Source organism: Aedes albopictus, chromosome 3 (genome assembly GCF_035046485.1).
Source record: "Aedes albopictus strain Foshan chromosome 3, AalbF5, whole genome shotgun sequence".
NCBI lineage: Eukaryota > Metazoa > Arthropoda > Insecta > Diptera > Culicidae > Aedes > Aedes albopictus.
The window spans coordinates 319,069,508-319,095,587 of NC_085138.1; the positions used below are offsets into that span (position 1 = coordinate 319,069,508).

General features: G+C 38.5%; 1 protein-coding gene and 1 long non-coding RNA gene across 3 annotated transcripts in view; both read right to left on the reverse strand.

Annotated features, from left to right (window-relative positions):
* LOC134284183 (uncharacterized) overlaps positions 1 to 26,080 on the reverse strand; it is a 531,430-nt gene that overhangs the window by 431,978 nt on the left and 73,372 nt on the right. The gene's annotated exons all lie outside the window — the stretch shown is intronic.
* Positions 1 to 26,080, reverse strand: part of LOC109401173 (cationic amino acid transporter 3-like) — a 236,086-nt gene that overhangs the window by 170,831 nt on the left and 39,175 nt on the right. For both annotated transcript variants that reach the window (XM_062842662.1, XM_062842663.1), the window contains exon 2: positions 10,257 to 10,726. In XM_062842662.1, the coding sequence (XP_062698646.1) occupies positions 10,257 to 10,629 (373 nt within the window). In that variant the 5' untranslated portion in view covers positions 10,630 to 10,726. The remainder of the gene's footprint in view (positions 1 to 10,256; positions 10,727 to 26,080) is intronic.

Here is a 26,080-nt window from a genome sequence, read left to right on the forward strand (position 1 = left end):
TCGACCAAGTGGAGGACGATCTGCGGACCCTACGCAGAGTGCGGAACTGGAGACAAACAGTCATGGACCGAGTGGAATGGAGGCGGCTACTATGTACAGCAGAGGCCACCCCGGCCTTAGCCTGACCGGTAAGGTAAGTAGTCTGATGCGAGTTAGTGCCTTTAGGGAATATGATTTTATTCTGGAATCCAGCTATTCAAGCTAGGGATTTCTGCAGGAACTCCTTAGGGATTTTTAGAAATAACTCTTGGAGGAATTCTTGAAAGAACTCCTGCAGGAATTCTACAGTAGGATATCCTGGACAAAATCTAGAAGAAACTCATTGAAGAATCCTTTAAGCAACTCCTAATGAAATCAAAGAAAAACTTTAAAAGGAAACCCAGAACGAAATTCTGGGGAACCCCAGGAGGAACTCTTGGAAGAATGTCATATAAATTCCAGAAAATAATCTTGGAGGAAGTCCTTTAGGAAATTCTGAAGAATCGGAGCAACTCGGAAGGAACATCTTGGTGAATTTAAAAAATAAATTTCAAGAGATAGAAACTCTTTCTTCAAAACATTCTCATTGAATGCCTCGGAAAGGAAAGGCACAAGATAACCTAGAGGAATCACAGAAGGAACTTCTTAAGAAGGAACCTAAGTTCCAAGTGATTGCACAGAAAAAATCATTAAGATTTACTGAAAGTTTCCCAGTAGAATCTTCCATACGTATCGGTAGAGGAATACTTGCAGAAATCTCAGAAGTCACTCGTGGGAGAATTCCTGTCGGAAGGAAGGAAACATATCCTTCTTTAGTCCTCCTAAGATGTTACTTTAGGTGCACCGCGATGTCGCAGGACACGTTCAGCAAACCTGTCTGGGCAAGGACCGCCAGATTTTTTTTTGTTTTGTTTAATTCGAGCCTACTCAAGATTACCAATAAATCAGAGAACCAGAAAAAAAAAATGCTCAAAACTATTCTAATAATTTAGGGTTTTATCCATAATCACCAAACCTTGTTTACTCGAAAACCACAAGAAATCTCGCCAAGTACTTTAAAAGAGAGCCACTTCAATCTTATCATAGAATTTACCCAAATAATCAGCTTGGTTGAATGGCTAAATTGTTTATGTTTATTTATGGAATACAAAAACAACATGCCAAATTTTTCAGATATTCCGGAATCGGTTCCGGTATAGAAAAAAGAAGGATTCGAGAATTTTCACTAGCATTCAATTCAAACAAAACATCATGCTAAGAGCAAACTACCTGGGATTTCTTTATGAATTCTTTAAAGAACACTCTGAGAGATTCCTCCAGGAATTCCTCTAGATATTCAACCAGGAATTGCTTCAGGGACTCCTCGAGGAATTCCCCCCGAAGCTCCCCAGGAGTTCTTCCACGAGTTTCTCCTGCTTCTGGAATTCATCCGGGGATTCCTCCAGAAATTCATGCAGACATTCCTCCAGGATTTCATCCAGGAATTTCTCCAGGTTCTCCTCGAGGAATTCCTTCAGAAATTACCCCAGGAATTTCTTCAGGGATTCCTCCAGGAATTTCATCAGGAATTGATCCAGCGATTTCTTCTGAATTTCCTTCATAAATTCTGTCAGCACCTCATCCAAGAATTTTGCCAAGAAATTCTTCAGGGATTCCTTCAAAACTTCTTCCAGGATTTTCTCTAGGAGTACCTTCTGGATTTTTTCCAGGAATTAATCCAAGCATCCCTCCAAACATTCTTCCAGATTTTCTCCCAGGGATCGCTGCAGGGATTCCTCAAGGAATTCCATCAGGAATTTTCCTAAGTATTCCTTCAGGAACTGGTTCAGGGATTCCTCCAGGGATTTTTCCACGAATTGCTTCAAGGATTCCCCCAGGAATTCCTTCAAAGATTTCACCGGAAATTCCTCCAGGAATTTCTCAACAGGCATTTTCAGAAATTTCTCCAGGGATTTCTCCCAGAATTACTCTAGACATGTCTCCTGGAATTCCTGGAATACCTTCAGGAATTCCTTCAGGCATTCCTCCAGAAATTCCTTTATAAATTCTGTCAGCAACTCATCCAAGAATATTTATTGGAAATCCTGCAGGGATTCCTTCAAAATTTCTTCCAGGATTTTCTCTAGGAATACCTTCTGGAATTATTCCAGGGATTCCAGGGATTTCCTTCAAGAATTCTTCCGGATTTTCCTCCAGGAATTGCTGCAAGGATTCTTCCAGGAATTCCATCAGGAATTTGTCCAGGAAATTCTCTAGAAAATCTTTTGAAACTGCTTCAGAATTCCTTCAGGGATTTCTCCACGAAAGTTCTTCGAAGATTTCTCCAGAAATCCCTGTAGAACTGCCTTCAGGAATTTCTCAAGGGGTATTGTCAGAAATATCTCCTGGAATTTCTCCCAGAACTACTCTAAAGATTCCCCCAGGAATTCTTTCAAAGATTACTCCAGCAATTCACACAGAAATAGCACCAGGAATTCCTCCACGACTTTATCCAGGAATTTCTCCAGAAATTACCCCAGGAATTTCACCAGCAATTGATCCAGCAATTCCTCCAGAATTTCCTTCATAAATTCTGTAATTTTTGAACAAAATTTCCCAAAAAATAGGTTTCTGCAAAAATGGAAAACCTTTTCCACCACGAAAAAAAATCCACAGATACCTTGATCCATACTCTACATGTGTACGAAAACCGATTTTGAAAATATTGCTTCGTTATTCAATAAAAAATCAAAAACCAAAAAAAAAATGATGAAATGCTTCCAGTTTTGCCATAAACGAGTTTCTGCTGAAAATTACGCCTGATATTGCGCTCGAAAGTTCTTCTAAGAATCATATTTTCTTAATGTTGGGAACATTTTTTCTTGAAATAGGCCTTCTGAAATTAAGGGATTGTCTTCATGAATTTTACCAGACATCAATTTTGAAATTCCTTCAAGACAGGAGTATTCAGTGCCAGATTTACAAATGTGGGTGCCCAGGGCCACAGTGTTGTAGGGGCCCTTTATAAAGAGGATATATTTTTGCCCAAATAGCATGGAAAAAAAGTAAAAAATATAAATAATTTTTACAAATATGTTAATGTCGTTGTGAAAAACTTGAATGTTGATATTTACTAAATTTATGCATAACAGGTTTGCAATTCTAGCGTTAAAGCAATGATAAAAGAAACTTCTATAAAATAAAAAATGCTTTTCAATTATGTATTTGCGGCATTAGATCTCAGATATAGGAGAAATCCATGCCAGAGTTCATAGAGAAACTGCAAGAAGAATTTATTGCAAAAAAATAAAAAAAAAGGAGTGCAATCGAAGGTGTCGTTTTTGCGAGGCCCTGGTACACCTCCCCCCCCCTTTTAAACCCGGTACTAAGTATTTTTTTAAGAATTCTAAAAAAACTTGGCGTAAAGTAATTCAAATGATATCCTCTGGAAATTGTTGAAGGAATATCTACATTTTACCTAGATCCCACCCGAGCAGAGGAGAATATCTAATTAATAACTACGAAATCACATAACATGTTTTTATATCTTGTTTTGTTATTATTCAATTATCGAGGCATAGCTTTTTCATAACAAGTTTTGTTGGACAATCTTATTTTATTATAATCAAGTTATTGATACACATTCACTCAATTACATTTCAATAACATGTTTTGTTGAAGTATAACTTTTGTTATTGTTGTACTATTGATCAAGTTATCAACAATAGCACAATAGTAACACATTTTGAAATCAAAGCAACAATTCGATAATAATGATCTGTCCTTTTGTTTTGTTCCATTTTTGTATTCAGTGAAGACGGAAATTTCTGAACGAATCCTCTGAAAATTCCTCAAATAATATTCGGAAAAACACTGGGAAGATCTGGAGGAACCCTTCAATACCCTGGAGCAGTCTTCAAAAGAACTCCTGGTGCAATCTTCTTAAAAATTCCAAAAGAAATTCTTCTGAGCAATTATTAGAACTCTTGGCAAAATCTTTTGAAAAACTCCTGGAGAATTCATCGAAAAAATACTCCTGGTGAAATTCTCAAAGAAATTTTCAGAGAAATCAGAAGATGAAATCCGGGACAAATATTTTATTATTATTATTATTATTATTATTATTATTATTATTATTATTATTATTATTATTATTATTATTATTATTATTATTATTATTATTATTATTATTATTATTATTATTATTATTATTATTATTATTATTATTATTATTATTATTATTATTATAATCACGGGTAATTCTGAAGAAATCCTTGAAAAGATTCTGTTCATAGGTTTGGAGGAATTTCTAGAGGTGTCTTTGAAAATCTGTGAATGATTTTGTTAAAGAACTCTCGGAGAAATTTCTGGAAGATTTTTCTTTTACATTCTCTTGGCATGAATTAAAAACTGTATATATTATTTTTCGATCATTGAAAGTATTGTTACTCATGTTATTGGTGGGCTTTTTAGACAAGTGAATAATTCTACATAATTTTATATTCTGATACTTATCAGAATTTACTTAGTAACGATTTTGATATCATAACAAATTATGCTTTCCGATTATTTTCAATAACATCTCTTCTCTTCTCTTCTTTGGCGTAACGTCCTCATTGGGACAAAGCCAGCTTCTCAGCTTAGTGTTCTATGAGCACTTCCACAGTTATTAACTGAGAGCTTCCTCTGCCAATGATCATTTTGCATGCGTATATCGTGTGGCAGGCACGAAGATACTCTATGCCCAAGGAAGTCAAGGAAATTTCCTTTACGAAGAGATCCTGGACAGACCGGGAATCGAACCCGTCACCCTCAGCATGGTCATGCTGAATACCCGTGCGTTTACCGCCTCGGCTATATGGGCCCTTTCAATAACATATTAATATCAAAATTTGTTAAGTATTGAAATATTTTCCAAATTAACTGTTATTAAGTTGTTATTCAAACTAACAAAACAAGTTATTAAAATGGTTTTCCAAGAACATTTTTTTGTTATGATATTTGTCATTTTGCCGCTAATGACAGACAAGTTCATAGCATAATATGTGATGTTAATAACTTAATAATAACCGATTCTATTATTCAGTTATTTTACCCAAATAACACAGCTCCTAATGCTGTTGTTATTCCCTTCTGCTCGGGGTATTTTGAAGTATTTCTGTATTGAAATTCATCGATGATTTCTTTTTTTTTAAGTTTTGATAATTTTTGAAAAATGGCATCGTTTTAAAGCAATTCGGGAAGGATTTGTGATGCCCGAGCAGAAGGGAATAACAACAGCATAAGGAGCTGTGTTATTTGGGCAAAATAACTGAATAATAAAATCGATTATTTCTAAGTTATTACCATAACACATTGTGTTATAAACTTGTATGTCATAAGCGGCAAAATAACAAATTCCATAACAAAAAAAATCTTCCTGGGCAGGGATGGGAACACTCACTTGCGAAGAGTTACACTCACTTGCTGTTTTCTCAGCTCAGAAGCGTGCTATCAAGAAACGATGTATGGACGACTTTTGGCTTGTGGTTTTGTCTTAAAGTTTGTCGAATAGAGTACGGGTCGCAAACCCATACCTAAGTCGTGACAGAGCTTTGAAAGCGACTCTCCACGAGGTGAGTGTAATTTACATTCACCTCGTGGAGAGTTGCCTTTGCAGCTCCCTCACGCCTTCGATATGCGTGTGCGACCCATACTTGGTTCGGAAAACTTTTAGACAAAACCAAAAGGCAAAAGTCGTCTATACATCGTTTTTTGATAGCACGCTTCTGAGCTGAGAAAACAGCAAGTGAGTGTAACTCTTCGCAAGTGAGTGTTCCCATCCCTGTTCCTGGGAAACCATTTCAATAACTTGTTTTGTTAGTTTCAATAACAACTTAATAACAGTGAATTCGGAAAATATTTCAGTAACAAATTTTGATATTAATATGTTATTGATAATAATCGGAGAGCAAAATTTGCTATGACATCAAACTCGTTACTGAATAAGTTATAATACTTATTCTACAAAATTATTCGCTTTGTCTCACAAGCCCACCAATAACATGAGGTTCATCACTCTGACGCAAGAAATATTTTCAAATGATCGAAACATACTATTTTCAGTAGGTTGTCCCAAAATAGCACATGGTCAAAAAACTTGGGGGCTCACCCTGCAAATGATAGCTAAGGGTGTTAGAAACAAACTTTTGTATGAAGGCAACTTTCAAAAATGACGTTTAGAGGTCGCCCCGGCGAGATTTTTGAAAAATGGCCATTTTCGTAATAAATTTCATACAAATATTTTTTACCGTACAAAAATTGGCAATACCCACTATTTTTATATTTTTTACAGCTTGATATGGATTCAAACTTCTTGGGAAAAATAATTAACGACATGTTTTGTAGGTAACTTTTTGATACTGAATTTTTGAATTTACTAAAATTTCTCATTTTTTGATATTCTTTGCCATTTTCCCATCATAAAAAGTATCTGAACCTAATGCTAATTTAAAACAATTTTCATAAAAAGATAGGAAATTTTATGAGGAAAAACTTTGCCGAAGACAGCATGGAGTTTTTTCTATCCGTTTTACAGTTATTCACAATTTACTATTTGTTGAAATTTGAATTTTTAGGTATTTTTCTAAAAATCTCACATAAGAACTTCCCAAAAACACATACAAAGTAAAAAATCACATATGCTCAACAAGTTTTTGTTTTGATTGTGTTATGGAATTATGGTGACATCATTATTTGATTTTTATTTTTTGTTATTCAATCCCTTCATATGGAAATTAACTAGCAAAGATTTCTTGAAAAGCTTGTTCTCTTGACAAGCTTCGTACAGCCTATTGATTTTTTTTAAATGTTGAGCCATATTTTCGCGTTTATCTTACTTTCCTGTCGATATTCTCAATTATTTTTCTACATGAAGACTTATGAGTCCTGGACCAGTGAAACAGCCCAGGAAACAGTGGCAAAGTGAATAAAGACGAATACGTTGATCCATGCCAAATTCAAATCGCGATTACGAACATCTTACGTAAGAATACCAATTTTTAGATACTAAGTTCCAATTCAAGACATTCTGAAAAGCAGGGCATGTCTTTTTTTACATCTACTGATTTGAACTATCTTATCAACACCGAAAATAAGATACACCGAGGCAAATTGAAACGGGTGGGATGAGATGAACCAGTGAGTTAACGTAATGTTATCCAAGGTTAGAACAATTTGATTACCATAAACACATACACGGCATACAAAAAGACAAGGTAGGCTATTATTGGTAAACAACAGTTTTGGACGTAAACAAGTGATGTCATGTTTATCGTCCTATCTGTTGACCAAAATGATAGGTACTACTAGAACGTTTTATTCATGTCTTTGAACGATTTGAGCAACATCATTGAAAAACAAGATCGACATGTTTTGCGGAATGTATCACCTTCTAAATGATATAGAAAATGTGCCGTGCGTTTGAATGTGCATTATGCTCGTATAGAGTCAGTACATAATCGTTATAAATGCCATGGCCTACTGAGGCATCTCAAAATGGTACCTTATGATAAAGTTTCTCGCTAGTATGCGCCTTTCTAGATCAAAGAAAATGGATTTGTCAACGGAAAGAAAAATTCAATGAATGATGCTATCACAATTCCTAAACACAATCAAGACAAAAACTTGTTGAGCAACCGTAATTTTTTACTTTGTATGTGTTTTTGGGAAGTTCTTTTGTGATTTTTTTTTAAATACCTAAAAATCCAGATTTCACCAAATGGTTAATCGTGAATAACTCTAAAATGGATAGAAAAAACGCCATGCTATCTTCGGCAAAGTTTTTCCTCATAAAATTTCCTATCTTTTTATGAAAATTGTTTTTAATTAGTATTAGGTTCGGATACTTTTTATAATGGGTAAAATGCAAAGTATATCAAAAAATGAGAAATTTTAGTAAATTCAAAAATTTAGTATCAAAAAGTTACCTGCAAAACATGTCATTAATTATTTTTCCAATGAAGTTTGGATCCATATCAAGCTTTAAAAAATATAAAAATAGTGGGTATTGCCAATTTTTGTATGGTAAAAAATATTTGTATGAAATTTATTACGAAAAACGGCCATTTTTCAAAAATCTCGCCGGGGCGACCTCTAAACGTCATTTTTGAAAGTTGCCTTCATACAAAAGTTTGTTTCTAACACCCTTAGCTATCATTTGCAGGGTGAGCCCCCAAGCTTTTCGACCATGTGCAAATTTTGGGACAACCTAATATTCAGCTTTTAATTCATTCTAAAAGATTTGAAGTCGCAAGATAATCGAAATTTAGTAATTTCTACATATATTATCAAATACGACGAGCATCGATTTTTCACCTGTAATTTATAAACTAACTGTTCTACTTTAATTGTTTTCGGAGCACGGTTTTGAAATCTACACGTGTACTTGATCGTCGATAGCAATTTGTGACTTTTGCTTTGTTTTTTTTTTCAGCATAGAAATTGAAGAATTTTTAAAATGCTCAACAGTTTTGAAGAAAATTTTTGGGATATTGGAAATATTGTACAGATGATTACAATTTTTCTGGAAACTTTGTTTTAATTCTTCCGAATTTTTCCTGGATTCAAGAATTATGTCGAATATTCCATCTGGATTCTACAAGGATTAATCCAAAAAAAATTCTATAATTTCTCCTGAACTTCCTCTGATGATTCTTACAGGACTTTCACCAGAATTTCTGGCAATATTTTTTTTTCTAAAATTCCTCTATTTATTTCTCTAAGGATTCCGTCAAAAACTCCGTATATATTTATCAAGTGACTTTGTCATAAAATTCTTTTAGAAATTTATCGACAGATTTGGTCATAAACTTTTCCATAAATGACTCCAAAAATCTTTCAGAATTTTTTCCGGGAGTTCCTCTACGGAATCTTTCATGGTTTTTCAAAAAATCCTCAAGAAATTCCTCCAGAATACTGCATAGAATCCCTTCAAGAACTTCCTGTGATCATTAGTCATGAAGTTCATCTTAAGATTTCTCTGAAAATTTCTTTGAGTATTTCTCCAGGAGTTTTTCTGAAAGATTCTCCAGGAGTTTTTCAAATGCTTCTGCCAAGAATTGCTCAGAAGAATTACCTTCGAAATTTCTAAGAAAATTACGCGAGGAGTTCTCTTGAAGACTTCTCCAGGGATTTATCGAAAGTTCCTCCCGAACTTCCCAGTGCTTATCCGAAAATATTTAAGGAATTCTTAAAAGGAGTCGTTGAGAAATTTCCTTCTTAACTTTTGTATTCATTGAACAACACAAAGGGGCAGGTCATAATTGTCGAATTGTAGCTGTGATTTCAAAACTTGTTACTGTTGTGCTATTGCTGATAAGTGGATCAATACTACAACAATAACTAGACTTGTACTTCAACAAAACATGTTATTTAAATGTAATTTAGTTAATGTATATCAATAGCTTGATTATAACAAAATGAGATAGTCCAACCAAATTTGTCATGGAAAAGCTATGCCTTGATAACAATAGAAGATATAAAAACAGGTTATGTGATTTCGTAGTTATTAACTTGCTATTCTCCTCTGCTCGGGAAGTTTAGATATATCTTGAAAAATCAATGCAGATATTGCAGCAGGAATGCCAGGATAAATTCCGGGTAGAAATTCTGTAGAAATTCTAGATGGAATTCCCTGGAAGGAAGCACAAAAGGAATTCCAGAAAATATTCCAAGAGGAAATGCTAGAGAAATCACTGCACAAAACAAGAGCGGAATCTCAGTAGAAATCTTGGAGGAATCCTGGAGAAAACACTGTAAGGGTTTCGGGACAATTCCCAGTAGTTTTCTTGGAAAGACAAACTATATAAATTCTAGAAAGAATCCTGAGAGAAAACCCGGAAATAATGCCATGCTCCTAATAATTCCCGCACGGGATTCCAGTAGAAACATTAGAAGGTGTTTCTGGAGAGATCTTTGAAGCAATCTTAACCCTCGAGCAGTCTCGTCTTCAGTCACCCTCAACGACAGCACGCATACACTGTGTATCACAAGCGAGCTTTTTACATGGAATGTGTACTCAGTACACGACGCGACCGCTCCCGGGTTGAAAGAAATTGCTGGAGTAGAGACGTTCGCGAGATCACGAAAAAGTCACTGCTACTACTAATCCCTGCAAGAATTTCTGGAAAAAATGTTAATAAGGTAACGTGAAGTGGAATATGTAGTTCTGATGTCGTTGGCTTTAAGCAGTGATCAACTTTCCCCCAATTCACGGTCTACAAACCTATAAATAGCATCCCACCGCATACCCAACTCACCTATGACATATTCCAAAATAAGGTTCCATCCGATCGTAAATGCCGCAAACTCGCCGATACTGACGTAGCTGTAGATGTAGGCGGAGCCGGCCTTGGGCACCCGGGCCGCAAATTCCGCATAGCAGAGGGCAGCAATGGCCGAGGCGACAGCCGCCACCAGGAACGAAATGACCACAGCCGGTCCGGCCTGCTCGTAGGCAACCGATCCGGCCAGAACGTACACCCCGAGCCCGAGGGTACTGCCCACCCCCAAACCGGTTAGATCGAGCAGCGACAGGACTCGCGCCAGCTGGGAATCACTTCCGTCATCTTCGTTGCGTTTCTTGCGGGTCAGCGCAATCCAGAAGCGGTCTAACCGGCTACCCTGGCGCATGGTTTTGTTTTTTTAGCGGGTGGTGTTCGCGTTTAGCTGGAACGGTTGTTTGGTGGGGGGATTTTTTTTTGCGACTGTGGTGTGTCTTGGCTTCGCGCTGTGAATTGAGAACAAGTAAAAAATAATAAAAATTAATAACGACTGAATGTAGAACTTGCAAATTTTGATGATTATGGCAATGACTGGTTTCAGTGAGACGTAGTTGATGGGCTCCTTCATTATACTCTTTAGCACTTATTTTGATCATTCTTAAAATACGCCGGTAATTTACCCAGGTGTTGTATGTCGTTAGCAAGCACCACCATCGCAGAGTAATTTAAATGTGTAATTTTCTCACCTCTCAAATATTCACAACAAAGTAGATACCGTCGATTCAGTTTGTCGGAGGTTGTTCCTCATTTTTTCGCTCATTGCATTACATTGTTGAAATTGCAGCATCATTCCTGCATACTCCTTTAATTTAATTTACCCAATTTATTAAAAATGGCAAAATATTTTTAGACGAGTAAACACAGCGAATGACTCATGAAAAATTGACAAACAGCCCATTGATAGCATCTCCATATACTTCTTGTCTCCTCTCCTTCGGGCTGCCAAATGGTGAGTCGACAAACTGTACTGGAACGAACAAATTCCAACCTCATGCCTTCCCTGGGTCGTTGGATGACAAAAGAGTTGTGTGATTAGCTGGTAGTGCAGCCTTGCTTTGTTGTCCTCTGATTTCAGCTAGACTGAGAAGAAGCGTGCCAAGGAGATGCAACCCAAATATCTTCGACTGAGTATGGAATTCATGTCCATCTTCTACCACGGCGGAGGCAATAAGGCAGAATATAGAGTGGATTTCATACCTAGGTACCCGGATAAAAACTAACCATAGGGTGTTTGGTAAAAACCATTCCTGCACCATACAGTGTACCAGCTACAATAATGTATATTGTAATGAAATGGTTCACTAAAAGCTTCGCACATTGTACCTATTATACATTTACATTCGATTTTTATGTAACAATATATTATACTGTTTTTCTTACGTTTGAACCATTCACTTTTTCGAAAAATTATTTTACCCGTGCATTTTAAATTATTTATTCAGTTTTAGATTTTTTCCGTGCTTTGTTTTGTTGATGTTTGTGACTTTTTTGATGCAAAGGAAGGAAAGAAAAAAAGTGAATAAGTTGAAACATCAATTTAAAGTCAATAAAATGTTTAAATAAGTAGTAAACCAGATGTCTTAAGAACTGCAGATCCAAGAGATATGGCGGGCTAGGTATGTAGAGTGCGATGAGAGGAATACGATTGACGAACTTTATCTTTGACGTAGAGCCATCTTGAACATATGGACTGGACTGAGTACTGAAAGAAATTCTAATAAAGGCTCGTCTGTGGGTTCGCTTTTTAACCTAACTTATACTTGAATCGAATTTGACAGTTTTCTCATGAGTTGTTATGTATTTCCCCGTGTATTTCAAACTTTAGTCAAACTGGACCCTCAATATTGCAATAACGGTTAACCCTTATGTGGCCGGCAGGGTACCCGGGTACCCAGCACCCATTTAAAATACAGGGGATGGCCAAAATGTTTGGGATAGGTAACTTTTTTTCTCCCACAAAAAAAATTCAACATGCTGTAACTTTTAATAGAGTGCATCAAAAAATCTCAAATTTTGACTGTTTGTCAACCCATTATATGTGCATCATTGGTATAAATTTGGGCTCGATTGATTAATTTTTCGCGAAGTTGGAACCGTTCGGCTAAACACTATTATTTAGACAACTCATTTTTGAACTGTCATATCTCGGAAACCAGTGAACCGAATTAAATGATTTTTTAACGTTTATCAACTATATATTGATACTTAATACAACGTTATAAAATGTAATATTTTCTCACGGCGAATTAAGTTATACTGGATTGAAATTTTTACCCATATGGAGGAAAATAAGTCAAATTTACAATACCACACAAAAATTACTAAATGTGTTCTTCTTTCAATCTAAATAGGCTCTTATATATCTGATTAGAGATAACTTGAGAACAGAAGTGGAAAACCTTTGGATATCAACACTAAAATTTATTGACATTGATGTAAAAAAATACATTTTTTCGAGAAAAATCGAAAAAGTGTCAATCTATGATAACTTTTTTCAACGTTTAAAAAGTACCTATGTTTTAATAATTTGTGAAGCATTTATATATTGTTAGTGTACGTTCAAAATTTCATTCAATTCGGTTCACTGGTTTCCGAGATATGACACCTCAAAAATGAGTTGTCTAAAAATAGTGTTTTACGCGAACGGTTCTAACTTTGCGAAATATTAATCAATCGAGCCCAAATTTGTACCAATGATGCACACATAATAGGTTGACAAACAGTCAAAATTTGAGATTTTTTGATGCGCTCTATGAAAAGTTATAGCTTGTTGAACTTTTTTGTGAGAGAAAAAAAAAGTTGCCTATCCCAAACATTTTGGCCATCCCCTGTACACGGTGTAGAAAAAAGGGCCCACATAGCCGAGGCGGTAAACGCACGGGTATTCAGCATGACCATGCTGAGGGTGACGGGTTCGATTCCCGGTCGGTCCAGGATCTTTTCGTAAAGGAAATTTCCTTGACTTCCTTAGGCATAGAGTATCTTCGTGCCTGCCACACGATATACACATGCAAAATGGTCATTGGCAGAGGAAGCTCTCAGTTATTAACTGTGGAAGTGCTCATAGAACACTAAGCTGAGAAGCAGGCTTTGTCCCAGTGAGGACTTTACGCCAAGAAGAGGAGAGAGGGGAGAGGAGGAGGTGTAGAAAAAAGCGAAAAGTTTGCCGGCCACATAACGGTTAAGCACGCCGTAATGATACTTATGTACCTCGTCACCCATTTTATGCAACTACATTAGTGGTCTAATAATACTTAACGCGCTCGGCATAGTGCCATCATGCCGCTCAAAGTGTTGCCACAAATAATGCTTAGTTTGCGAAACCCGGTTATCTGGCTGGTGGGGCATGGGAGCCTAAGCTTCAACTGTTAATGCAATTAGAGACTACTCAGACTTAGACGAGGCCGATCCAATATATTAAGGGTTATCCAAAACGCTCTGGAGAATTCCCAAAGCGCATTCTCATAATGCTAGTAAGCCTAAAATGCTATTAACAGGAGGAAAATGACAAGATAATATAACATTATATGCTTTATGTAATGTAAACCAATACAACATAACAAAAGAGAACCATTCCAAAACCATTTAATTAAATGTATAACCAGTAGTAAAACTACAATTAAAAACAATATATTTACGGAACATTTTATTGTTTGAAACCATATGTGTACCATACAATGTACGGTTTATTAAAACCCACGTATCAGTATTTATTACAATTCATTTACAATATAATGTATGGTTTTGCAAAAAAATATATATGGAGAAAAATATTTTTTATATTGTTACGATACTTAACCACCCGTATAGTTTATTGTAAAAATATTATTTACAATTTACTGTATGGTGTCTACATTATATTTTATTGTTTTTGTATTTTTTTTATTTTTACAGTGGTGTCTATTGTAAAAATATGATTTAAATTGTACTGTTACAATACAACGTTCGGTTTTTCTACTGTATTTTTTATTCGGGTAACCAATAAGTATTAACCCTTTGAAACCGAAATTTTTCCAAACCTTATTATAGAGTTTTTTCCACGTATTTCAGTGGTTTTGGTAGTCAACAGCATAAAAAGGGTAAAATATGATGCAAAATATTTTTTTGGGTATCCTTGGTCATCCAAACTGTTCTTGAGTTTAGATCCTCAAGTCTACGTATGTAACAATAACTTCTTTCATTATACAAAGCTACGATTTATATTCTATAATGTCCAGTAAGTCTTCTGAAAGTTCAAAAAACCAGAATCAGATCAGTCGGAATATCCTAGGTCATCCTAACTGTTCTTGAGTTTAGATCCTAAAGTCTACGGATGTAACAGTAACTTCTTTTTTAATACAAAGCTACGATTTGTATTCTATCATGTCTAGTAAGTCTTCTGAATAGACAGTATCAGATCAGTCAGGATATCCTAGGTCATCCAAATTGTTCTTGAGTTTAGATCCTAAAGTCTACGAGTGTAACAGTAACTTCTTTCATTGCACAAGACTACGAATTGTAATCTATCGTGTCCAGTAAGTCTTCTGAAAGTTCAAAAACTAATATCAGATCAATCAGGATATCCTAGGTCATCCAAATTGTTCTTGAGTTTAGATCCTTAAGTCTACCGGCGTAACAGTAACTTCTTTCATTATACAAAGCTACGATTTGTATTCTGTCATGTCCAGTAAATCTTCTGAAAGGTCAAAAGACATTTCAGATCAGTCGGGATATCCTAGGTCATCCAAACTGTTCTTGAGTCTGGATCCTAGAGTCTACGGGTGTAATGGAAGTTTCTTTCATTATACGAAGCTTCGATTTGTTACCTATCATGTCCAGTAAGTCTTCTGAAAGTTCAAAAGACAGTATCACATCAGTTGGGATATCCTTGGTCATCCAAACCATAATCTATTATGTCCAGTAAATCTTCTGAATTTTCAATGTACATAGAACTGGGGTCATCCAAACAATTATGTTGTTTAATAGCTAGCATCTACAGCATTTAAAGTTTCTGTTTTGGCTATATAGAGTTATATTGTATAATCCATTATACCTACTGAAGCTAACATAATACAATCAGAGACTGGGATATAGCTTTGGGATATTCGGAATCGTACACACTGCCCTGCAATATATTACATGGAGTCCACAGCCGTTATAATATGTTTTTTTGCTGTTTTAAGTTACACAACATTACCAACCGTAATGATTGTATCTATTTAATTTATTCAGCGTTGATTACAATTATGATAAAACTGAATCAACTATTCTTCACTCCTACACTAGGTTCGTGGCTGTAGTCCTTATCCTCGGTCGCGTCCCACATGGCCTTCAGATATGTAATCGAGATGTGACTTCGTCATATCTTCACCTTAGCTGTAAGTTCTTAGTTTGGGAAATTTAGTAACCATGAAATATCTCAAAGGTATTTTGAAAGACCTCTGAGTTTCACAGAAGTTTACGGATCTGGGTAGGTTAGATTTTGTGCCAATCCGGTAACGTAACTTTTTATAGCACAAATTATGACAATGTACAACAAATGCAGATTAAAAAAATATTTCATTAAAATTTGAACAAGCAAAGGTACAGAACAGTGCCAACTAGTCTTTGAAGAATATAAGTGAATATGGTTCATTATGTATCATTATTCAATGTGGCAGGCTAGCATTGCAGTGCTGTTGATCTGGAATATCTAGAAACTATTTTGGAATGACTCATGAAATGTCAGGAGAAGTACAGATTACAGTTGGATGTGTAATGCTTAAGTTCATTGTGCGAATAACCTTGGAGATGAACCAGCCTTGGGCAGAAAATCTCCCTAATAAAATTAATAATAATAATAATAATTGTGCGAGTAACTAATGTTACTAGTGTAGAATTAGCAACTAGTTAAAATACACAAAAATAAAAAAAAAATAAAAAAAATTAAACTAATGTTACTGTCAAGAGCAAAACTTCAGGATATTTTGAACGACCCTCAATGTCCCAAAGGTTCATAATAAAATCAAGTAGACTTCAGGTTGCTCCAGTCATAGCGGTTGATTATGCACCGTTACTCAGTTATAACAAATATGGCTGTTGTTACGAGTGTAGATCTGAAGTTCTGAACTCCAAGGTAGTTTGGCTAACCTGTAATATCCCTATAACGTCTCTAAATTACTTTTGAGTTTTCAAGAGGTTCATGGATCGCAGCAGATTAGGCAATGCTATCATTTATGGCAAAAATACATCAAGTTATTCTTGAATATTTAAAGGACTTTATTTTAAAACAGTTTGGATGACCCTGGATGTCCCAAGGGTGTATGATTTAAAAAAAATAGACTTCAGATTGCTTCAGTATCCGCGGTTGATTATGCAACGTTTCTCAGTATAACAGATATAGCTGTTGTTACGAGTGTAGATCTGAAGTTCTGAACTCCAATGTAGTTTGGCTGACCTGGAATATCCCTAGAGTGCCTCTATATGACATTTGAGATTTCAAGAGCTGCATGGATATCAGTAAATTTTGCAATACCATTTTTTATGGCAAAAATACATAAAGCTATTCATGTAGATTCGAAGGACTTCATTATAGATCAGTTTGGACGACCCTGAATATCTCAAAGGTTCATATTAAACAAAAATACTTCAGATTGCTTTAGGAACCGCGGTTGATTATGCAACGTTACTCAGTATAACATATATGGCTGTTGTTACGAGTGTAGACCTGAAGTTCTGCACTCCAAGGTAAATTGGCTGACTTAGAATATTCCTATAGTGTCTATAAATTACATTGTAGGTGTCAAGAGGTTCGCGGATCCCAGCAGATTATGCAATGCTATTATTTAGGGCGCACACACCTAAAACTATTCTTGTAGATTTGAAGGCCTTCAGTCTAAGACAGTTTGAAACACCTAGAACATCCCCGAATTTAAAACAACTTTTGATATTTTTGACGAAGGTTTAATGAATACATATGAACGTAACCCATATCCAAATTCAGCCTTTGGAACAACTGGTATATCAATTATTTATTTTTTCCAAATTTCATGGTGTTCAGGATGTTCTAGGTTGTCAATAAAGTCTCAAATACAAATTTTCCCATTTTTCCTTAATAGAGGACTCAATTTGCAATAACTTTGCCAAGGACAGTACTCTGTTTGATTGATTGGGTGAATTTATACAGCCGTTCCTATGTTGGGGTCATATATGACCCCTCCGGCTCCAAAGGGTTGAACAACCGGTGTTTCAGGGGAATTGAGGGATTTCCATGAGAGCTTCAGTGGGGGTTCAAAGGAGTTGCGGAGGGAGGGTTTACAAAGAGTTTTCAATGGGATTCAGGGGGATTCGGAGGGCTTCACGGGGTTCCCGGGAGTTTAAGAGAAGTTTGTGGGATCTCAAAGGGATTTTGAGGGGTTTAAGCGGCTTATCTCGCAGTTCCGAGGAGCATCAGAAGAGGTTCATAAGGGGTTCAATGGGTTTCCGGAGGCTTCAAGGTGTTTAAGAGGATTCAATGTGTTTTAGTTTGTTTTGATAGGTTCTTGACTTCAGGGGTTCAAGAAAGCTTCAGTAGGTTTTTGGAGAAGTGTCAAGGCATCCCAAGGTGTTTCAATTTGATTTAAGTGGTTGCTGGAGATGTTAGAGGGTGAAATAACGAATTCCATTAGTTTGAATTATTCATTTTTGATAAACTGTCAATTTTTAACTAGCAAAAATAAGCTTTAATGATTGAGCTTGTCCTCTAAATTTAACGATACCAGATTCGAAGATGTAGTCTAGGAGCGTAGATTTGTATTGGCTGTTGTACAACTTCAATCTCGGACAAATGAAGATCAAGCTATGAAATGTTCTTGTGTTTATTTTCCTAAGTCCAACTTTCCCCAAGAATCGTAAGTTATGATCTCACCGAGAAGACAGAAGACAAGTAACTTTTTCGCAAATTTCACATTAATTTGCCCATTACTCACGCCAGAGTTTTAAGTGATATCCTGCGGGATTTTAGGGGATTTTTAAAGGGGTTTCAAAGTGTTCAGGTAGCTTCAATGGCTTTCAGGGGGCTTCAAGATCTTTCTGAAGAGATTCAAATGGTTTCAGAAGATTTGAAAAGAGGAATTCAAGACGTTTCATAACGTTTCACGTGGTTCTGAATGGTTTCAAGAGGTTTTAGGGAAGTTCCCTGGGGCTCAGAGAGGCATCAGGATGCACCGAAACATTCAGAGGAGCTTTAGAGAGGCTTCAAAGTGGTTTTGGAGGGATTTCAAGGCGTTTCAGTGACATTCTGGAGGTTTCATGGGGCTTTGGAGGGCTTAAAGTTACAAGGAGATTCACGGGATTGCAGGAGGCTTCAGAAGAGCTTCATGGAGGGCACAGGTAAATAGACGTAACATTTTGAACATGTTTATATTAGATTGAAATCCCTAGCACCCACGCTTATTTGTCAAAGGATAAGCAGGGCGAAATTAAATGGTACAATAACTAATTACACTCATTCGAAGAGGGTATTTATTCAGCTTAAAGGGTTCGAAAAGTCGGTACAAGAGATTATGTTGTTTTTACATTACGCTTTTGGATTGAAACAACCATGCTGGTCGGTTGTTTTTACTTAGACACATCATACCAAAACAATAAAAATACATATTAGTTGTTTCTAACTAAAATGTTGTCTATTCCTACTAATACCGGCGGTTATTTTTACAAATATTTAGGTTGTCTGATTTTTCCTTGCTAAGAAATTTGACAGGTGAATTCAGCACACGTGGTGGTTGTTTAGATTGAAACAAACTGAATTTTTAGAATGTTTCGTTTTTTGTCACCTTACGCCATCGATTGTTCTGCTATATAAATGCATTCTTCAGTTGGAAAAACTTGCAAAACAAGTGCCCTGATTATAAAAAGTGCAGGAAAAGCAAAGTTAAATCATCAAAAGCGCTGTGCGGTTAGCTGCAAGGTCTGGATTAAAAAAGGGAAAACTATCCTACAGACAGGTACAGTACCTACTGTACAAATTGCGCTATCCTAATATGAAAAAAGTTCGTCCGAGCACACAATGCCATACAACATTATGTTTTATGAATATTTATTCAGTGTTGTGAAACATAGCAAAGAATAGAAAAACATGAGAGAATATTCTCTAAAAATATTACTGAATTTTCATTTGAATTCAATAATTCTAGAAATTAAAATATGAAGGTAAACGTGAACCAATACATTAGTCATTTCTACCGATATTTGTTGTTTGTTTCGACTGGCAATGAAGTTTGAATCTAACTAAAACTTGTTAAAAACAAACCATAAAAGTTTGTTAAAGCAACTATAGCAATTGTTTGTTATTGTAACTGCCCAACCGATACCGACAGCATTTACAATCCAGTGCTTGTTAAATTTACCTCCCACAGCGACAAAAATAGTAACTGCAAAATACAGTTTGTTTCAACTAATTCGGATAGTTGAAATAAACTAAAAATCCGGTTTTGCCCAATTCAACCTGAAATTTCGATTAAATCTAACTAAAATTCGGTTGTTTTTACTAATCTTTTTTCTTCGTTCAGGATTCAAGTAGCCCAAAAGGCATTGATTGTTATGAAATACTTATCCTGGTGAGCTCAATCCACGCGGTTTCAATTGACGTCTCACACCAGGGGGTTGCTGTAGTTTATAGATGAACCCAAAGATCTGCCCTGTTAACCTTGAAAACCGCTTTCTTCCCCGGCACGTATGGGCGGACCCAGTCGGCCGTTACGTTAAACTAAAAATCCGGTTTTGCCCAATTCAACCTGAAATTTCGATTAAATCTAACTAAAATCCGGTTGTTTTTACTAATCTTTTTTCTTCGTTCAGGATTCAAGTAGCCCAAAAGCGAAGACGGCTAATAGCCGTCTTCGCCAAAAGGCATTGATTGTTATGAAATACTTACCCTGGTGAGCTCAATCCACGCGGTTTCAATTGACGTCTCACACCAGGGGATTGCTGTAGTTTATAGATGAACCCAAAGATCTGCCCTGTTAACCTTGAAAACCACTTTCTTCCCCCGGCACGTATGGGCGGACCCAGCCGGCCGTTACGATTAAATCCCGCTGTGATAAATGCGTTGCGTTTACCGTAGCGGGGCTAGTTACCGTGCGTTGCGTACTGCCCTAAACCGGTTCGATGCGGCTTTGAAAGTGAAAAAAGTAAACATTTGCAGGCTATTTGCCGGTCAACCCGTCGTCGTCGGCGCGTCGTCGTATCATGCAGTTCATTGTCCATCCAACCAGTCAGACGATAAAGATATCGACGACCACAACGACGACGAATGCGGAAGATGCGGAAACAAGACAATACAAATGGCAAAGGAACCGGTATGAACCGTTTCGAGGCAGGTTAAGTTCAAGTTATTTATTTATTTATTTATTTATTCCTCATCATTCATCTGACAACAGTGTCTACATGAATAAAACTTAAATTAAAATTACATTAACGCATTTGAAATTAACAAACGTTGCTTGAAACAGTTTGAACTAACAGAAAAATCAAACAAATCATACACACGATTGAACAAACAACACATTACACGAATTGGTTCATTCTGACCATAATTGGTGCGTCCTAACTGTAATCTAATAAAATTAGAGCGTCTTAAGCTACGAGATGCTACATTGATATTGATCTTGCAAAGAATGTTAGGTGCATCTATACTACCGACAAGCACTTTTTGCACAAATAATACTCTCTCCAGCTGACGTCGCCTGGCAAGTGTGTCCATTCCGAGAAGTCGGCAGCGATTCTGATATGGGGGCAATTCTATAGGATCACGCCAGGGAAGAAACCTCAACGCATAACCAATGAACCGAGATTGGACGGCTTCTATTCTCGATATCCAGGTGCCAGTATACGGACTCCATACCACAGCAGCATACTCAAGAACGGATCGCACCAGCGAGTAGTACAACGCACGTAGACAGTATGGATCTCTGAATTCCTTGGAGATCCTGAAGATAAATCCAAGATTCCGATTCGCCTTTGCAATAATCACGGAGTAGTGCTCTCTGAAGGAGAGTTTGGAGTCCAAGTGAACTCCAAGATCCTTTACCACCGAAACTCTTTCCAGCTGTTCACCACCAATGTTGTAACTCCAATTGATTGGATCTTTTTTGTGCGTGAAGGAGATTACCGAGCATTTACTCGTACTGATCGTCAATTCATTGATCCCACACCATTCAGCGAACACGTTGACGAGTCTTTGAAGCTCCCGACAATCCTGAGCCGAGTTCACGATCAGGTAAATTTTCAGATCATCCGCATATAAAAGCCGACATCCTCGAGGCAGTACAGCACACACATCGTTGAAAAACAAAGAAAAAAGAAGTGGGCCAAGGTTGCTGCCTTGGGGAGCACCAGAGGGGTTTGAGAAGTATCTGGACTGAGCTGTTCCAATTTTGACACACAGACGACGATCTACCAAATACGATTTAAGCCACTGAACAAAACTCGATGCAGCACCCATCCTTTCCACCTTCGCAAGAAGCAACGCATGGTCAACGCGGTCAAACGCAGCTTTCAAGTCTGTATATATGGTGTCTACTTGAACCCCGTCTTCAATGTTTCGTAAGCAAAACGATGTGAATTCAGTGAGGTTGGTTACCGTTGACCTACCAGCATAAAAACCATGTTGGTCGCATGAGATGTGATTTTTAACTTCGTGGAACAAAATTTTGCTGACAAGAATTTCTAACAGTTTGGAACCGGCGCATAGCGATGTGATACCACGATAGTTGGTTACATTTCCGCGGTCACCCTTTTTATGAACAGGAAACAATACTGACTCTTTCCATTCATCCGGGAAAGTCGATTGCGCTATTGATTGATTGCAAATCGAAGTCTGAGGAGCGCAAAGTGCTATAGCACATCTTTTGAGTACGATCGGTGGAATGCCATCAGGCCCTGGCTGACACGAAGACTTCAGTTTATTGATGGCATCGCTGATGTCCGCTTCTGAGAAGACGATGTTTTGCATTCCCAGCACATCCTGTGGAACATTCCCAAGGGCAGCGTTTATGTGCTGCGAAGAGGCATTGTCCTGTTTGAATACGCTCGAGAAATGACATGCAAACAATCTGCATATATCCGCTGGAGACGCAGCCGAGTCGGTACCATATGACATAATCGACGGCAATCCATTCTGCTTACGCTTTTCGTTAACAAACGACCAGAAACGCTTGGGGTTGCGCTTCAGCTCCTTTTGCTTTCTCTGCACATACTGTGAATAAAGCAGACGATTGTAGTTTTTGTATACATTACTACAAATCTGAAATTCTCGCTTGGTACTAGGGTTTTTGTTTCTAGAGTAATGTCGCAGAGCTCTAGCTCGCTCAGTTTTCAGGGTTCTCAGTCGGGTTTTGAATAGTTCGTTGAATGGGGATATGTACGCGGAACAACTCGGTAAGTGTGTGGGTAAAGATTTCCACAGCATTGTTGACATTATCAGCAGTGTGCAGCGGTGTCCAGTCAACTGCTGAGATAGCATGGTTTAACGCAGCGAAATCAGCTTTTCGAAAATCGAAATGTGGAACTACTTCAGATCTAATGAAAGACATTGCTCTTGGGCATTTCAGGGAAGCAGACAGAGCAAGATGATGTTCATCTATCATAACGAGCGGCTCAACAGCTTCTGTGACAATACACTGACAAGAGGCTTGTTCGTTTCCGAAAACAAGGTCTAGCTTGCGACCACAGTTGTTGACAATAGGATTGAGTTGTCTCATATTTAATAGCGACACACCATCAATGTGTGCAGAGCTGGCACCATTGAAGTTTGATTCACAAGGATCAGTTATCCATTATACATAGTGTCATCAATGACCGTGAATAAATCTACTTATGGACTTAACTGCCCATGATCGCATAGTCGACGTAACCACCATTGACAATGTCAACATTCACAGGCTAATATCTATCACATGCGCATAATAGTGACCAGTTTTATTCAATAGAGCAAAAGATCTAATCATTAGCTAGATGTCAACGTGAAAAAAACTTTAATTTTCCATTATTCATTGATAAAATTTCAAAAGTGGGTCGAAAACTACAGTGGCGCTTACGTCAACTATGCGAATATTCGCAAAACCTTCAAATTGTATTCAGGTACCTAGTCTCACAAGTAATTCAAAAACTTATGAGAACCCTAAATTTATGTGGGTTTTAAGTGGGTGGCAGGGCGTAGTAAGAGACTCATGTCAACTAACGTACAACTAACTGTACGTTAGTTGACATGATTTAGAATTACATGACTTAAATTAAGTTCAAACTGAAATAGGAAACTTAATTATATGATACATACCTATATGATACTTGGCACGGTAAAGGCTGGGTATGCTGCGCAATTCAGATCCCATTGTGATCCACTAGCCTCTGCCCAGCAACTCCTATCCCTACCTCCACGCGGTACCGGCCGGAAACTATGAGCAACCTTAGGGAAGATCGGCTAACCAACCCCGGTGGGAATTTTGGTCGTAGGCTGACAGGGAAGGGGGGGGGTTTGCTTCGGCAAACCTGAGCGTCTGTTCTCCAGGAGGAGCGGCTCACAACAGCTTCTGATCCCCTGGTTGGGGATACATCTACCAGAGCTGCGGCAACACACCCGAGCTGGGAACAGCTTTCATCGTGATGGGTGATATGCAGAGGCGCGTGATCAGTTGGTGGCCGATCGACGAAAGAATGTGCAGGTTGAGGATCAAGGGCCGATTCTTCAACTTCAGCATAATAAACGTGCACAGCCCACACTCCGGAAGTACTGATGATGACAAGGACGCATTTTACGCGCAGCTCGAACGCGAGTACGATCGCTGCTCAAGCCATAACGTCAAGATCATCATAAGAGATTTGAACGCTCAGGTAGGCCAGGAGGAGGAATTCAGACCGACGATTGGTAAGTTCAGCGCCCACCAGCAGACGAACGAAAACGGCCTACGACTCATTGATTTCGCCGCCTCCAAAAATATGGCCATACGTAGCACCTTTCTCCAACACAGCCTCCCTTATCGTTACACCTGAAGATCACCAGCATGTTCTGATTGACGGACGGCACTTCTCCGACATTATCGACGTCAGGACCTATCGTGGCGCCAACATCGACTCCGACCACTATCTGATGATGGTCAAACTTCGCCCAAAACTCTCCGTCATCAACAATGTACGGTAACGGCTACCGCCACGGTACAACCTAGAGCGACTGAAGCAATCGGATGTCGCCTCAGCATACGCGCAGAATCTCGAAGCCGCGTTGCCAGACGAGGGCGAGCTCGATGAGGCCCCTCTAGAGGACTGCTGGAATACAGTGAAAGCAGCCATCAACGACGCAGCAAAGAGCACCATCGGGTACGTGGAACGGAATCGACGGAACGAATGGTTCGACGAAGAGTGCGGTTTTGGAGGAGAAGAACGCAGCGAGGACGGTAATGCTGCAGCCAGAAACACGGAAGTGCAGGGATAAAGACGGAGGCCTCTTGACGGACGGACGTGAGGCGATCGAAAGGTGGAAGCAGCACTTCGATCAGCACCTGAACGGCGTGGAGAACGTAGGCATGGGAACGACGACGCCAGTTCAGCGGAGGACGGAAATGAACCAACTCCCACGCTGAGGGAAGTTAAGGATGCCATTCATCAGCTCAAAACCAACAAAGCAGCTGGTAAGGATGGTATCGCAGCTGAACTCATCAAGATGGGCCCAGAAAAGTTGGCCACCAGTCTGTATCGGCTGATAGTCAGGTTCTGGGAAACCGAACAGCTACCGGAGGAGTGGAAGGAAGGGGTAATCTGCCCCATTCACAAGAAAGGCGACCATTTGGAATGTGAGAACTTCAGGGCGATCACCATTTTGAATGCTGCCTACAAAGTGCTATCCCAGATCATCTTCCGTCATCTGTCACCTAAAACGAATGAGTTCGTGGGAAGTTATCAAGCCTGCTTCATCGACGGCCGGTCGACAACGGACCAGATCTTTACCGTACGGCAAATCCTCCAGAAATGCCGTGAATACCAGGTCCCAACGCATCACCTGTTCATCGACTTCAAGGCGGCATACGACAGTATCGACCGCGCAGAGCTATGGAGAATCATGAACGAAAACGGCTTTCCTGGGAAGCTGACTAGACTGATTAAAGCAAACGATGGACGGTGTGCAAAACTGCGTAAGGGTTCGGATGAACTATCCGGTTCATTCGAATCTCGCCGGGGACTGCGACTAGGTGACGGACTCTCATGCCTACTCTTCAACATCGCTCTGGAAGGTGTGATGCGACGAGCCGGGCTCAACAGCCGGGGAACGATTTTCACAAAATCCGGTCAATTTGTGTGCTTTGCGGACGACATGGACATTATCGCTAGAACATTTGGAACGGTGGCAGAGCTGTACACCCGCCTGAAACGCGAAGCAGCAACGGTCGGACTGGTGGTGAATGCCTTAAAAACAAAGTACATGCTGGTAGGCGGAACCGAACACGACCGGATCCGTCTGGGTAGTAATGTTACGATAGACGGGGATACTTTCGAGGTGGTGGAGGAATTAGTCTACCTCGGATCCTTACTGACGGCTGACAACAACGTGAGCCGTGAAATTCAGAGGCGCATTATCAGCGGAAGTCGGGCCTACTACGGGCTCCAGAAGAAACTGCGGTCGAAAAAGATTCACCCACGCACCAAATGCACCATGTACAAAACGCTTATACGACCGGTGGTCCTCTACGGACACGAGACATGGACCATGCTCGAGGAGAACCTACAAGCACTCGGAGTTTTCGAGCGACGCGTGCTAAGAACGATCTTCGGCGGTGTGCAGGAGAACGGTGTGTGGCGGAGAAGGATGAACC